Genomic DNA, 13,175 nt, shown 5'->3' with positions numbered 1-13,175 from the left:
AGTGTAATTTATTTCCGTGATGCTCCGCTGTATTTTCAGCATCATTCCTCCAGTCTTCAGTGTCACATGATCTTCAGAAATCATGAAAATATGATGATTGAGGAACATTTATGATTATTATCAATGTTGAAAACAGTTGTGCATTACTTAAACAAGAAAGAAAGGAAAAAAATATGTTTATTCAGCAACAACACATTAAAAATTGATCAAAAATGACACTAAAGACTTATATTAGGCTTTCTGTCTCAAATAAATGCTGTTCTTTTGAACTTTCTATTCATCAAAAATCATAAAAAAGTTAAATGCATCACAGTTTCCACAAAAGTATAATGCAAGACAATATCAAATAATCAGAAATGTTCCAATAAATCATTATATAAGAATGATTTCTGAAGATCATGTGATGCTGAAAATGATGAAAATACAGCTTTGCATGACAGCAGTAAATTACATTGTACTGTTTATTCACATAGAAAACTGTTATTTTAAATTGTAATAATATTTTACATTTTATAACATGTTTTCACTCAAATAAATGCAGAGCAGAAGAGACTTCTTTCAAAAACATCTAAAAAAAAAAATCATAATTATTCCAAACTTTTGACAGGTGCATATACATAATTCTATGTTTAGTTGATTAAAATGTCCATGCTCAGGCTTTCCCAGCTCTGATCTGTTGTCTAAATGTGTATCACATGTCAAGTTCCTCACAGTAAAACTCAGTCATGTGTGTCTTTCCAAAACATGTAATTTGGCTCCTGCTGACAAACACACATGACAGACCAGTGATGTGCACGTATGCTGTAATTGCAGTGCTGATGGATCTGGGCTGTTCGGAGCTTTAAAGTGACATAGTAAGTGGCGTTCGGTTTGAGCTCGAGTAGAAAATCTGTCACGACTTGTGAAAAAGACAGTTTGTAATTTACTTCCTTAAGTTTGTCCAAAAAAAAAAACAAACAGACAAGAAAATGCAACGAAATAGTCCAGTTTCAGATGATTTTACAACCACTTCAGAAGATTTAGTGCACAAGTACTATACTTATTTTTATGATGCTTTTATGTTGTTGTTGCTTTTTGGAACTTGATAGAGGATCTGGAAATGGTGGAAAATATTATTTGGTATTGTGTATTCATAATGTACAATATAATGCATTTTTTCTTTTCATAAATAATTGCAACCAAAGTTTAAATGATTTATATTATTTGCAATTGTATCGCAAATAACTGCATATTTGAAGCGTGTCCCTCTTTTTTTTATTTAAACTACTTAATTCAGATGTGATGCAAGAACAAATGCTGCCTGCTGTTTGGGAACACAATCGTTTGAAACTGTTCTGGGATGTAATTATACCTTTGGTTCAGGCATTTCAGAATCACTAAAACAATATTTCAGACTGCATGCAATGCTGGTTAATCCAGTTACCCAATCACATCAGTTTTTTTGCATCTGGGAACTTGTTCAGTAAATGTTTCCATTGTTGTTTTCTAGGCTAATAATAAAAAAATTGTCCACTTCAAATGTGCATTTTTTTTAATGCACATTGTAAGGTTTTATGCACATCTTGCCGTTTCTATCCAGTGTTTTTCATGCAATATACCAAAATGTGCATAAAATAAGTAGATGCAAACATAGATACTACAATACAGAAATAATAACACAACAGTTCATGCATTCCCTTGGAATTAAACCCATGACTATGGTGCTAGTAAAAGCGAGGTCATTGGACATTGAAAATGTGTGAAAATTGTGAATATTGCATAAAACATTTCTGAACGAAGCACCATTTCCATCCCATGTGTTTAAGAGAACAAAACCTAACACAGCAGCTCATGCATTTCCTGAGAATCAAACTCACGAACTTAGCAAATAATGCCAGGATCATAAGGTCGATTTTAAGTTATTGCATGAAACATTTGCAAATATAGAACAGTTTCCATCCCATGTGTTCCAAAGAACAAAATCTACCAGCTCAAGCATTTCCCAGGAATCAAACCCACAATATTGGTTCTAGCTCCACCAAGGTCATGGGTTCGATTCCCTGAAAATGCATGAACGGCTACCTTGAATGCAATGTATAAAAGCATCTGCCAAATGCATAAACGTGAGTAACACAAGTCGATCTTGATGCAGAATAAGAAATTTATTTCAAAACAGTTACAAAGAACAAAATAAGCATTTTTATCTTACATAAGCTGTACAGAGATGGCATGTTTTTGACTCTAAATGATTCCGGAATAGATGCTAAAAGTATTAAATAGAAAACTGGATAAATAAAAAAAATTAAGTTGATGGAAAAATATGAAATGTTTCATTTATCTACTGTACAAAACAACAACTTGAAACAGGAATCGATTCTGTTGTACCCTGATACATCTTTTAGGCCTCTTGCACATTTAAAAGTATTTTACAAAAGCATCCGATGGCCACGCCACCTTACAATAGCTAAAATATTGGCCTCTTTGGTTCCATAATTCAGTATAATACATTTGAACAGAATTCAGTTGCGTCTATAAAAATAACTTTTCTTTTTTTTTTTTTCAATGGCAGGTTTTTTCTTTACTAACAATGCAACTTCAGTGCAAACATTGTAACATCCATCCGCTCAGAGTAGGAAGCGAAAGTTTAGATTTCAAGTATTGAAAACCATTCATAACAAGTGGGTCATTCGGTGTAGGTCACTACTATACATTGCATAGCTTTTGCGGCACTTATTTGAGAGGAATCGTGAACGAGGCGCGTCGCTTCGTACCTTCGAAGAACATCCAAGTGCTTTACTTGTGTATTTACTGTATTTTTAAAGGTGCTATGCTGCACCATGACGTAACTGAAGAGTCTCTGGAGTCACTTGTGTTTCAAAAGCGTGTTTTCGGCATGTTGCGCAAAATAATCACAACCAAGATCAGCCTCGTGATTTAGGAATGGACCTCATGTCTGTCGAGAAACCCAAAGATTGTTGTTGCTCTTTACAGATATACATTGAAGACTGATGCTTTTGAATGGATTGGTTGTCGCTCAGTGGACTCTATGTGGGAAGTGCTGGCGTTGATTTGAGAAGATGGTCAGTGCTTTTCGGGAAAGTACAAAGATATCAAAATCTTTTGAGAAGATCACCTCTCCTCTTTCTGTTTTTAAAGAGAATAGCCAAACTACATTCTTTAAAATAAAGGGGATTTTGTTAGTGCTGCCATTAAAGAACCATTTTTGGTAGCTCCAAAAACCTTTCAGTCAACAGTTCTTAAAGAGACAGTTCCCCCAAAAATGAAAATGTGCTGCTTATTTACGCACCCTCAGATCATCCTAAATGTATGTGATGTTTTTTTTTTTCTTGAGTAGAACAGTAAATAAGATTTTAGCTGAAATCTTGCCTCTTGGTAATTCATATCATTTAATTTCTGAGAGTAAAAAATCATATTGAGGAACGCAAAATGAATCCCCATGGCTCATGATGATATATTGAGTTCTTATGAAGCAAAACGATCAGTCTGTGCAAGAAACCGAACATTATTTACAACATTATTACCGGTGATCCAGAGCCTCAAGCAAACGTTTTTACTGATGAATCATTCTTTTGAACCGGTTTTTGTTTACGGTGCTTTCACATCTCTAGTTCGATTCATTTGGTCCGAACCAAGGGCATAAAATTTTTGGCATTTTTCAGCTTTTTTGGTTCCTTTTCACACCACACTGATTGCTTTGGTGCGAACCACTTGAAACAAACCAAAATGCAGTCACATGACAACATCCACATCACTGATTGACATGAACAGATTTTCGATTGGTCAGAATTTACGTGCGGGAAAATTCCAACATAAGTGGAAAAGCCAGAAAACAACACGGAGACAACACAACTACATGATTGCGTGGGCTGGTTTTGTCCCTGGCCATAATCTATTACATTGTTTGCATAAACCCCACAATATGCAAACAATACATCTCTATAATGAAGCGCGGATGCAGCTTGAAAACAACGTTCTAATCCACTGCAAACGGCGAGCGGGAATCGCTCGTAACTTCAAGCGGAAGCGTGCATTAATTCCTTTTAACTCTGACACGCTCATGGTCTTCTGACCAAATTTCTATGAGGATCTGCACCTCCTCACTACTCAAAGTTTGTCCATGAGCTGCCTTGCTAAAGTGCAAACTGTCAACAAACACTTCCTCTTCCCATAATGCATTGCTGCTTTCTCACCTGCCCAGTCGAACCGCACCAAAGTGGGAAACGAACTCTGGTACGATTCAACCGAACTAAATGAGGCAGGTGTGAACGCACCCTTAGTGAAGCTGACGAACTAGTTCACCAAACTGGACTAAAGCATCTGAAACAGTTACTCAATCAAAACTCACTCGCAGACGCTTGACTGTTACTGCCACCTGAGCCAAAATGTTGTAAGTAATGACAGGTTTCTTGCACAGACTGATTGTTTCACTTCATAAGACCTCAATATATCACTGGTATTGTCTGTACGTACATGCTTTTTTAAATTCTTCAAAATGTGCATTTGCTAACATGCACCAAAGAGCACGCTTTCAGCTTAAAATTATCTTAAATGCTCTACTGAAGAAAAATATCACCTACATCTAACTGACCTGAGGGTGGGTAAATTAACAGCTTTCAATTTTTGGGTGAACTGTCCTTTCAAAAGAACCATGTTTTTCTTAGTGTAAAGAACATTTTAATAATCTAAATAACTTGTTTTTGGTCTAATGGATGATCTTCACGGTACAATTGATGCCAATAAAGAACCTTTGTCTTTTAAAAGTGTAGACATAGATAAAACCAATCCCATCTTTTTGACGTGACAGTATCGTCAGGAACTGAATTGCTCACCGATTAAAGAACATAAATATATGTACAAAGATTGCGTGGAAGGATTTGCGAGCATGGACGAGTCTTAAATATTCGTTTCGATTACTATGGAAGTCTTTAAGCGCAGCCGCACTCCTCGACGATCATGTTGGGCACGTCCCGTTTCACGATGTTGTATTCGTCGTCGAAGTACAGCATGGACATGGGGCTCAGTTTGGTCGGGATGCAGCAGGAGTTCATGGATCCCGGACTCATTCCTCGCATTCGGTATTGGTTCACGACGGCCGTGTGGAAAGACGAAGCCGATCCGGGAACCCCGGCCATGTACGCCGGACAGTTCCCTTCGCAATAATTCCCAAAGTATCCTGACGGGGCGATGATCCAATCGTTCCAGCCGATGAGGCGGAAGTCGATGTAAAACTGTTGACGGCAACACAAGCTGCCGCTTCCATCGCATTCAAGACCTCGTTTACGAATGCGGTGTTTGTTGTCGGCCGCTCGCGCTTGGACCACAAGGAAAGGACGGTGGGATTCGTCGGCAGTGTTTACCAAAACAGGAACAACGCCCAACTTTTCGCACACTTCGCATCGCACGTCCAGGTTCTGCCGGCGATCACCTTTGGCGAAAACCATTTGCACGGCGTGCGTCAATGGAAAAGTGTGCCATCCGCTGCGTTTGAGATCCACGCGCTTCTCCACCAAGTTCCACTTGCTCCCGAATCCCGGTTCCTGCGCGTAAACCTTCACCGTGACCTTCCTCCTGGAGCCTTTCTCCAAAACGTTAGGCAGAAGCTTGAAGTACATCCACAGACTGGCCTGGGACACGTATAGTTTCTGGTTGCCCTCGTTGGAGATCACGAAAAACAGGCTGGTTTTGGAGGTCAGCGACTCGTCTGTGGGATCAAGAAAAGAGAGAAAATAAAGATCAGCTCAGTGCATTTCATTGAAATATAACTTCTGATTTTAGGATAAAATATGACCTGGACATGTTCTTGGAAGTTTTATGAGAATTACCCATATTATTTTATTAAATATTCAGCATGAAGGCAGAACAAAAATACTACTGCTATAAATAACCCAGATATATAATATATTTTAAAATACTGATTCTATTCATCATTTCATTTAGTCTCGTTACAGTAATGAGAATGGGGCGAAATATGCTTAATTGTCATAGAAATAATGTCACAATAAATAGATCTTTTATGTCTTATAAATAAGCTTTTCTTGCAAAATATAATACTTTTTTTTTTTCAGATTTTAGGGGTAAAGTGTGTCCCTGTTCATGGAATATTTCATGAGATTCACCCATATTATTTTATTAAACCTTAAATTTAATTTAGCATAAATTAGATTTTATATGTTCACATTACAGTAATCAGAAAATATGGGATACATGTGCTTCATTTTCATTAAAATATATGTAAATATGCTTCATTTTGTGCATATCATTGCTATTTTCATTAGATTTACCCATCTTATTTTATTTAACCTTGGATTAGAATCAAATTCAGCATAAATTATACTTTAAAGTTTATATATATATATATATATATATATATATATATATATATATATATATATATATATATATAAACTGTAAAGTATAATTTATGCTGAATTTGATTATAATTATTATATATAATTATATAATTCCACATTTGCATTTACTTACGTTATATTCAGATGGTGAGAAATGTGCTGAATTGTCATGAAAAAAAAAAAGTTTATTTATAAAAATAAATTTATAAAAATTTATTATTTCTATAAATAAGCCTAATTTTGTGCTAAACAGAACAGATCTTTGCGCAAAATATAATAACATGTTCTTGGATGGTTTCATGAGCTTCACCCATTTTTTTTTTATTGAACCTTAAATTAAACTTAAATTCAGAAGAAATTAAGAGCAAAACAAATGGCACTTTGCCATTTAAAAACTTACATTTTGCGTTAATTAGAAGCAGAACAAAAAACACCGCTATGAAGAATAAATTCTTTGCAGTTTTAACAATTAGCTAATGCATTAAAATCTTTGTGGTCCAATTAAACATGCTTCACTTCATGCAGATTATCATAGATCCTTGTGCGAAAAAATCATTTTGTATTTCTTTCTTCTGATTTTTAGGCTGAAATATGACCAGGGTCCGTCCTTGGGAGGTTTTAGTGATGATTATTGCACGGTTAAATGTGTTATTCTGGGTTTTGAACGCTTCTGGAGCCACTGAACACTCATCAGAGTCAGCCAAACCCATCTCTTCTGCTTATGAAGCTTACATCTGAACTAACTTACACCTTACACCTGTTTTATCAGCGTGCATCTGATCACAAGAGTCACATGTGCGGCTCGCAGAACCACAATATTATTTATTTTTGAGTTAAAAATATCCCTTTAATACACATTCGTCAATTTTATCCAAAAACCTAGCACAGATTTAACAAAAATAATACTAATATATATATATATATATATATATAATACTAGTGTATTGTATAATAATAAATACTAATAGTTATATATAATTCAAAAAATAATACCAGAAATAGATGTGTTAATTTCTTCTTGAAATTTACATCCTGGTTCTTTTCGGTGGATGTTTCAGCATCTGGCAGGTGAATATTGTGATCGCTTAGAAGTTATATTTATATATTATAGTATCTATTAATATTTTGCATTACTTATACATAGATTTCTGTATAGTTTCTTCATTTGCTTTAATTTCAGGTTTTAGTCATTTTAATATTTAAATGTTTCAAATGTTTCAGATAGTAGGCAAGACAACATTTCTTTATATTTGTTTAAGGTTTTCATCTAATATTTTATTATATATTTTATTTTATATTAACTTTATTTCAAATGCTTAAAACAGTTTTAATTTAAGTAATTCAGTTTAAATTTATTTAGTTAGTAGCCAAGGCATCTAAATTTTTCCATCTAATAGTTTTTCTAATATTTAATTTTATTCTATTTTATTTTATATCGGTTTTATTTCAATTACTAAAAAAACTGTTTTAGTCATTTTAGTAATTTGGATTAAACGTATTTCTGGACATTTCTTCGTTTTCATGTCAAGTTTTTAATCTAAGGTTACCACAAAATAGTTTTAATTAAAAAAAAAATAATTTTATTATTATTTTATATTTTATTATATATAATTATATATTATACTTTTAAATTTATATTTAATTTTATTTCAGTCATTTTTATTGTTATTATTCCTTCAATATAAAATTTCACTCAGTTACCAAGTCAAGATTTTATTTGACATTATTTATTTTAATATTTTATTTGATTATATCTGCTATATTGTATTTTAAATCAGCTTTATTTCAATGTACAATTGTTCAGTAGTTTCAGTTTTAGTGACAGCTCTCCTGAACTAACTCTTATGATTACTGCAGTAATGTTTATTCTGCGTTGAGTGTTTGTTAAGGTCACTAGATCCTGGACGTCTTCCAGAGCTCCGTGAGGTCACCCCGCGTCCAACGTGTTCAACTTTACCTGAAAACTGCTCTCTGAGCTGCTGCTCTGCATTAATTCAGTATCGCAAATATATGCAAATATAAAGTTTTAGATTTAGACATGCAATTTATATTTTACGTTTAGTTTTAGAACATGATATTTAAATCCCTAAAGACATTTTTATTTATTTTGTGTTTCATATTTTGCCACTAAAACTACTATTTTGTATATAGTAAAATAATGTTTTGTTATTGTTATTTATTATTATTTCCTTCTTGTTTTATCTTCCTTTTTTGTTTTTGTTTTTGTTTTAAATATTTTTATTTACTACCTATTCAGTATTTACTAAATTGCAACCTTTTATAAATGTAATAATTGTTCTACTTTTTCTATTCTGACCCATGAAGCACTTTGAGCTGCATTTAACTATTATTATTATTATTATTATTATTATTATTATTATTATTATTACTTGCCTGTTGTTTAATTTTCATTTTTCATTTAATTTTCATTTTTGTTTATTTTTATTGTTAATTTTTTTTATTTATTTCTATATTATTATTATTATTATTATTATTATTATTATTATTATTATTATTATTATTATTATTATTTGTCTCTTGTTTAATTTTCTTTTTTTTTCAGTAAATTTTCATCTTTGTTTATTTTTATTGTTTACATTTTTTCTTTATTTCTATTATATTATTATTATTATTATTAATATCATTATTATTTGTCTCTTGTTTAATTTTCATTTTTCATTTCATTTTCATCTTTGTTTATTTTTATTGTTTAAATTGTTTCTTTATTTCTATTATATTATTACTATTATTATTATTATTATTATTTGTCTCTGTTTAATTTTCATTTTTCATTTAATCTACATCTTTGTTTATTTTTATTGTTTTAATTTTTTCTTTATTTCTATTATTATTATTATTAATTGCCTCTTGTTTAATTTTAATTTTTTATTTAATTTTAATTTTTGTTTATTTATATTGTTTTACATTTTTTCTGTATTTTTAATATATGAAGAATTAAGTAAGCATTATGCATTACAATATTAAGTGAAAGTTATTTTTATTATTATTATTATTCCTGGTCTTGTGAATTATTGTAAATTATTCATCAGTGCATGATATTTAAAAAAAAATCTTTATAGGCCTAATAGTTCATCAGAATATAATATATGTTATAATATAAGTCTGTAAGACGACCTTAGTTTTCAGATGACTTTGTCGATCTTGTCAGTAAATGAAATCATGTTTAAAGCACTCTCTGTTTTTAAGTTTATGTCTGTTTCATTCTTAAATATATCACATTATGGTGCTTGAAATCTTTTGGACCCGCGGTGCGTTACGGTTCAATCCTGCGTGCTGTGACATCTATAAAGATATGCTTTACTACGAAAAGATGAATTTATTGTTTTTGAGTGCAAGCGTGAGCTCTTTGCTTCTGGAGTTATTTTAACCTTGAACTCTTGCTGCATGCTGCTCAATTTGTTTAGCAAATTCAACACACTGAAAAGCTAAAGCTGAAAAAACTCATGAAGTCAACATGAAACGCTCTTTGCATGCCGCTTTACTTGCATAATGTGAGAGATTTTTGAATGTAACAGGATATTCAAGAAGGAAAAATGCAGTACTCACAACACTTCTGAGGAGGAGTTTTGCTGCTAAAGGTCAGGTTTACTCTCTAAAGCAGCTTTATGTATCCCAAACCTGACTTTTCTGTATGAAAAATATCATTATTTGATTTTATTTATGCAACCTTTATTGCATTAACTAATATTAGATTACTAGCTATTTGACGTCAACTGCACAGAAAAGACTTTTTGATGAAACATTAAGAAGACAAACATCTTTTGTCTTTGTCAAGTAAATGAATGCACTGTCGCTTTGAATAAAAGCGTCTGCTAAATGCATAAATGTAAATGTTAAAGACGTGCCCTGAAATGTGATCATAAGGCACTGTGTGGCAGGTTGTTTGTTCAGCTGCAATCCAGTAACTTTAAAGTAATATTTTAACCCAAAATTATAATTTGCTTGAATGTGCTCCAAGATTTAGAGTTTGTTTCTTCATCAGGTTTGGAGAAATGTAGCATTGCATCAGTGTCTCATCAACGGATGCTCTGCAGTGAATGGGTGCCGTCAGAATGAGAGTCTGATAAAAACATCACAATAATCCACAGCGCTCCAGAACATCGGTTAATGTCTAATGAAGCCAAAAACTGAGTGTGAAAAATGCAGCTTTTCTCCAGATGTTCACTGATGGACTGGAGCGCTGTGGATTATTGTGATGTTTTTATCAGATTCTCATTCTGACGGCACCCATTCACTGCAGAGCAAGTGATGCAATTCTACATTTCTCCAAATCTGATGAAGAAACAAACTCATCTGCATCTTCAATGGACTGAGGGTGAACACATTACAGCAAATATTTGTTTTTTTTTGGATTCTTTAAAAGGATTGCGGATGTTCTGTGCCTTTCAAAAAGATCAAATCTTTAGATAACACAATGTTTGGATGCTTTCAAAGAACTCTAAACTCTGAAGAACCCATAATGAATCGCCAAAGAATCATACAGAAACCTAAACACCCAGAAATTATTCTATAAACCAAAGAACTATTTATTTACAGTTTTGTAGACTTCCCTTCATATAAGCAGCTTCCTCCTATACACAGGGCGAACAGACCGGGGCTAGTTGTCACAAGAGATCTACAGTATGTCAGGAACAACATCGTTTTCTCTTTCAGTGGGTTTCATGATTATTTCTAACACCTGGGTCAAAACTTTTTAATACCTAATTTTTTTTTTTTTTTTTTTTTTGCTTCTAAACTGATGCAAATGTTTTTTTTTTGCATTAATAGAAGAATCACTATATATATATATATATATATATATATATATATATATATATATATATATATATATATATATATATATATATATATATATATATATATAATGATGTTTATATTTTTGACTGAAAAGGTTTTTCATAGGTGCTAGGCCGGGGCAAGTTGTCACACATGTTGTAATTATAATACGTTTATTAATTACGTTTTAGTTTGGAAATAGTTGAATGTTTCTATATGCTTTGCGCTCTTTTATTCATTGTTTCGTTCTTCGCTGTAGTTTTACCAGTCGCCTATTGTGACAACATGCCCCGCTATATTCATTAAGCCTTTTAAATGAACTGTGTATTTTTGTCCTGGAGCGTGGAAAAGTGAAATAATTTGATCCTAAGGTTTGAGCTTAAACCCACCCTTATAAAACGTCTCTACAGTGTCGCAAATCATAACAGTGCCCGCGCGTAACCGCGCAGCGCGCTCGGACACACGCATGGCCGCCGCACACACACCTGTCTCGGCGAAGCTGATGATCTCCGAGGTCTCCTCCTCCACCTCGTTCATGGACGCCGCGTGTCCGTCCAGGTTCGGGATCTCCACCCTCCCGTCCTCGCGCACCTTCCCGGCGTGGAGCTTCTTGAGCGCGGTCACCATCGCCGCCTTCGGGATGGGGTGTGTGATGTTGGGTCTGTCCCGCATCTGTAACCGGCTCAGAATGTGTCTCTTCACCGCCTCCAGCAGATCCACGTCCACCCGTGTGTCTCCATCCGTCTGGCTGAGTCCGCAGGACGCGCAGCTCGGGCTGATGCTCGGGGACTCGGTGTCCGGTGCCGGTGTGCAGCGGATGGAGACGAGGAAGGACACAAAACAAAGCACTTCGAATATCAAGCTTTTCATCTTCCGTGATAATAAACAGCAGTTTCCGAGCGGACACGAGACCTGGATTGATGGAGCCTCCTTTTATCCTCAAAAAGTGACTTAAAAAGTGAAATAACCGTAATATCCACCGAATGAAACGCAAAGGCAGTAAATCCTGTAAACGTCTGGAATATGCTCCTGTGGTTGATTCTCGTCTTTGGTTAACTCCGATTTCAATCGATTTCACGGTGAGCACGGCTCGTCACACCATCCGAGTTGATACAAATACATGATGTGATGATAATAATAAAGTAGGCAGAACGCTTGATATCTGTCCACGGTGAGCCTCAAATGGCACTTTTACGCACGCGTCTGGTGCGTGATGACATGACTGAAGTATCTCAGCATTACGCGTGTAAAAGCCCACCGACTAAACAAAGGAGCTGTTATGATCTGTCCCGGTGATTTCTTCACTCTTTCGAGTTCAGATCATCCATGGTGAAGGGAAGCGAGTGTAAAACAGTCCAAGAAGGAGATTTTTCAGTTTTCCTAATAATCATTCGCATTTTAAGTTCTTCAGCTGAGGATCGTGTCCTCCTTTGTTGGACATTTTGACTTCCAGTGTTCGTTTCCCATATACTTCTTCATCATAGCTCCCGGTGTGTGTGGGTGGGTGTGTGTGTGTGTGCGTGTGTGTGTGTGTTCGGGAGCTTGGGCTTGTTTCTCAGACATTGTGCGGCTTTTGATCCTCTGGAAAGTTTTTATAGGTGTCTGAAGAACCACGTGGGACGAACCAGCGCCTCCAGAATTATAAAGGATGAGAAATCCTCGGGATCTTCAGGGGAAATGTGTTAAAGTCGAATTGCATGCAAAATAAATTATATAAACAGTATATAGTGTATATATGAAGTTAGATGACATTATTTTGCAATGTGCAATGGCTCAAATTTCATTAGATGTGTTTATTTAGATCAGTTCTTATTAAAAGGGGGAAAATGCCAGTGTGAACTCGTAAACTGGTTCAGCTCATCTAAAGAGCACTGACTGCTCCCACAGAAAAACACCATATCTGAAAACTGTTTTTAAATAGAATAAGGTTAAACGGGGGTCTTAAATATTCATAAAAAAGTAGTCCGAATCAAAATTTATTTAAGTTTTAGTTTTGTATAAATACACAAACATGTGGTTTATTCCTGA

At 34.2% G+C, this 13,175-nt stretch overlaps 1 protein-coding gene across 1 annotated transcript; it reads right to left on the bottom strand.

The window, feature by feature from the left end:
- Positions 1-3,769: 3,769 nt before the first annotated feature.
- On the bottom strand, positions 3,770-12,858 carry LOC113055398 (inhibin beta B chain-like). The gene is made up of 2 exons (XM_026221692.1): positions 11,633-12,858; positions 3,770-5,701 (listed from the first exon to the last, which is right to left on the bottom strand). The coding sequence occupies exons 1-2, from the start codon at positions 12,015-12,017 to the stop codon at positions 4,926-4,928; spliced, it is 1,161 nt and encodes a 386-aa protein (XP_026077477.1). The 5' UTR covers positions 12,018-12,858; the 3' UTR covers positions 3,770-4,925.
- Between the last annotated feature and the right edge of the window lie 317 nt (positions 12,859-13,175).

The sequence above is a fragment of the Carassius auratus genome, chromosome 36 (genome assembly GCF_003368295.1).
Source record: "Carassius auratus strain Wakin chromosome 36, ASM336829v1, whole genome shotgun sequence".
Classification (NCBI taxonomy): Eukaryota; Metazoa; Chordata; class Actinopteri; order Cypriniformes; family Cyprinidae; genus Carassius; species Carassius auratus.
The sequence above is the reverse complement of the archived record's forward strand: the minus strand, read 5'-3'. Positions and strand labels throughout refer to the sequence as shown.

Excerpts from the sequence above, each read along its gene's own strand:
- LOC113055398 (XM_026221692.1), bottom strand. The coding sequence starts at position 12,017 with ATGAAAAGCTTGATATTCGAAGTGCTTTGTTTTGTGTCCTTCCTCGTC. Across the intron at positions 5,702-11,632 it reads CATCAGCTTCGCCGAGACAG|ACGAGTCGCTGACCTCCAAA; the intron begins GTGTGTGTGCGG and ends TTGATCCCACAG.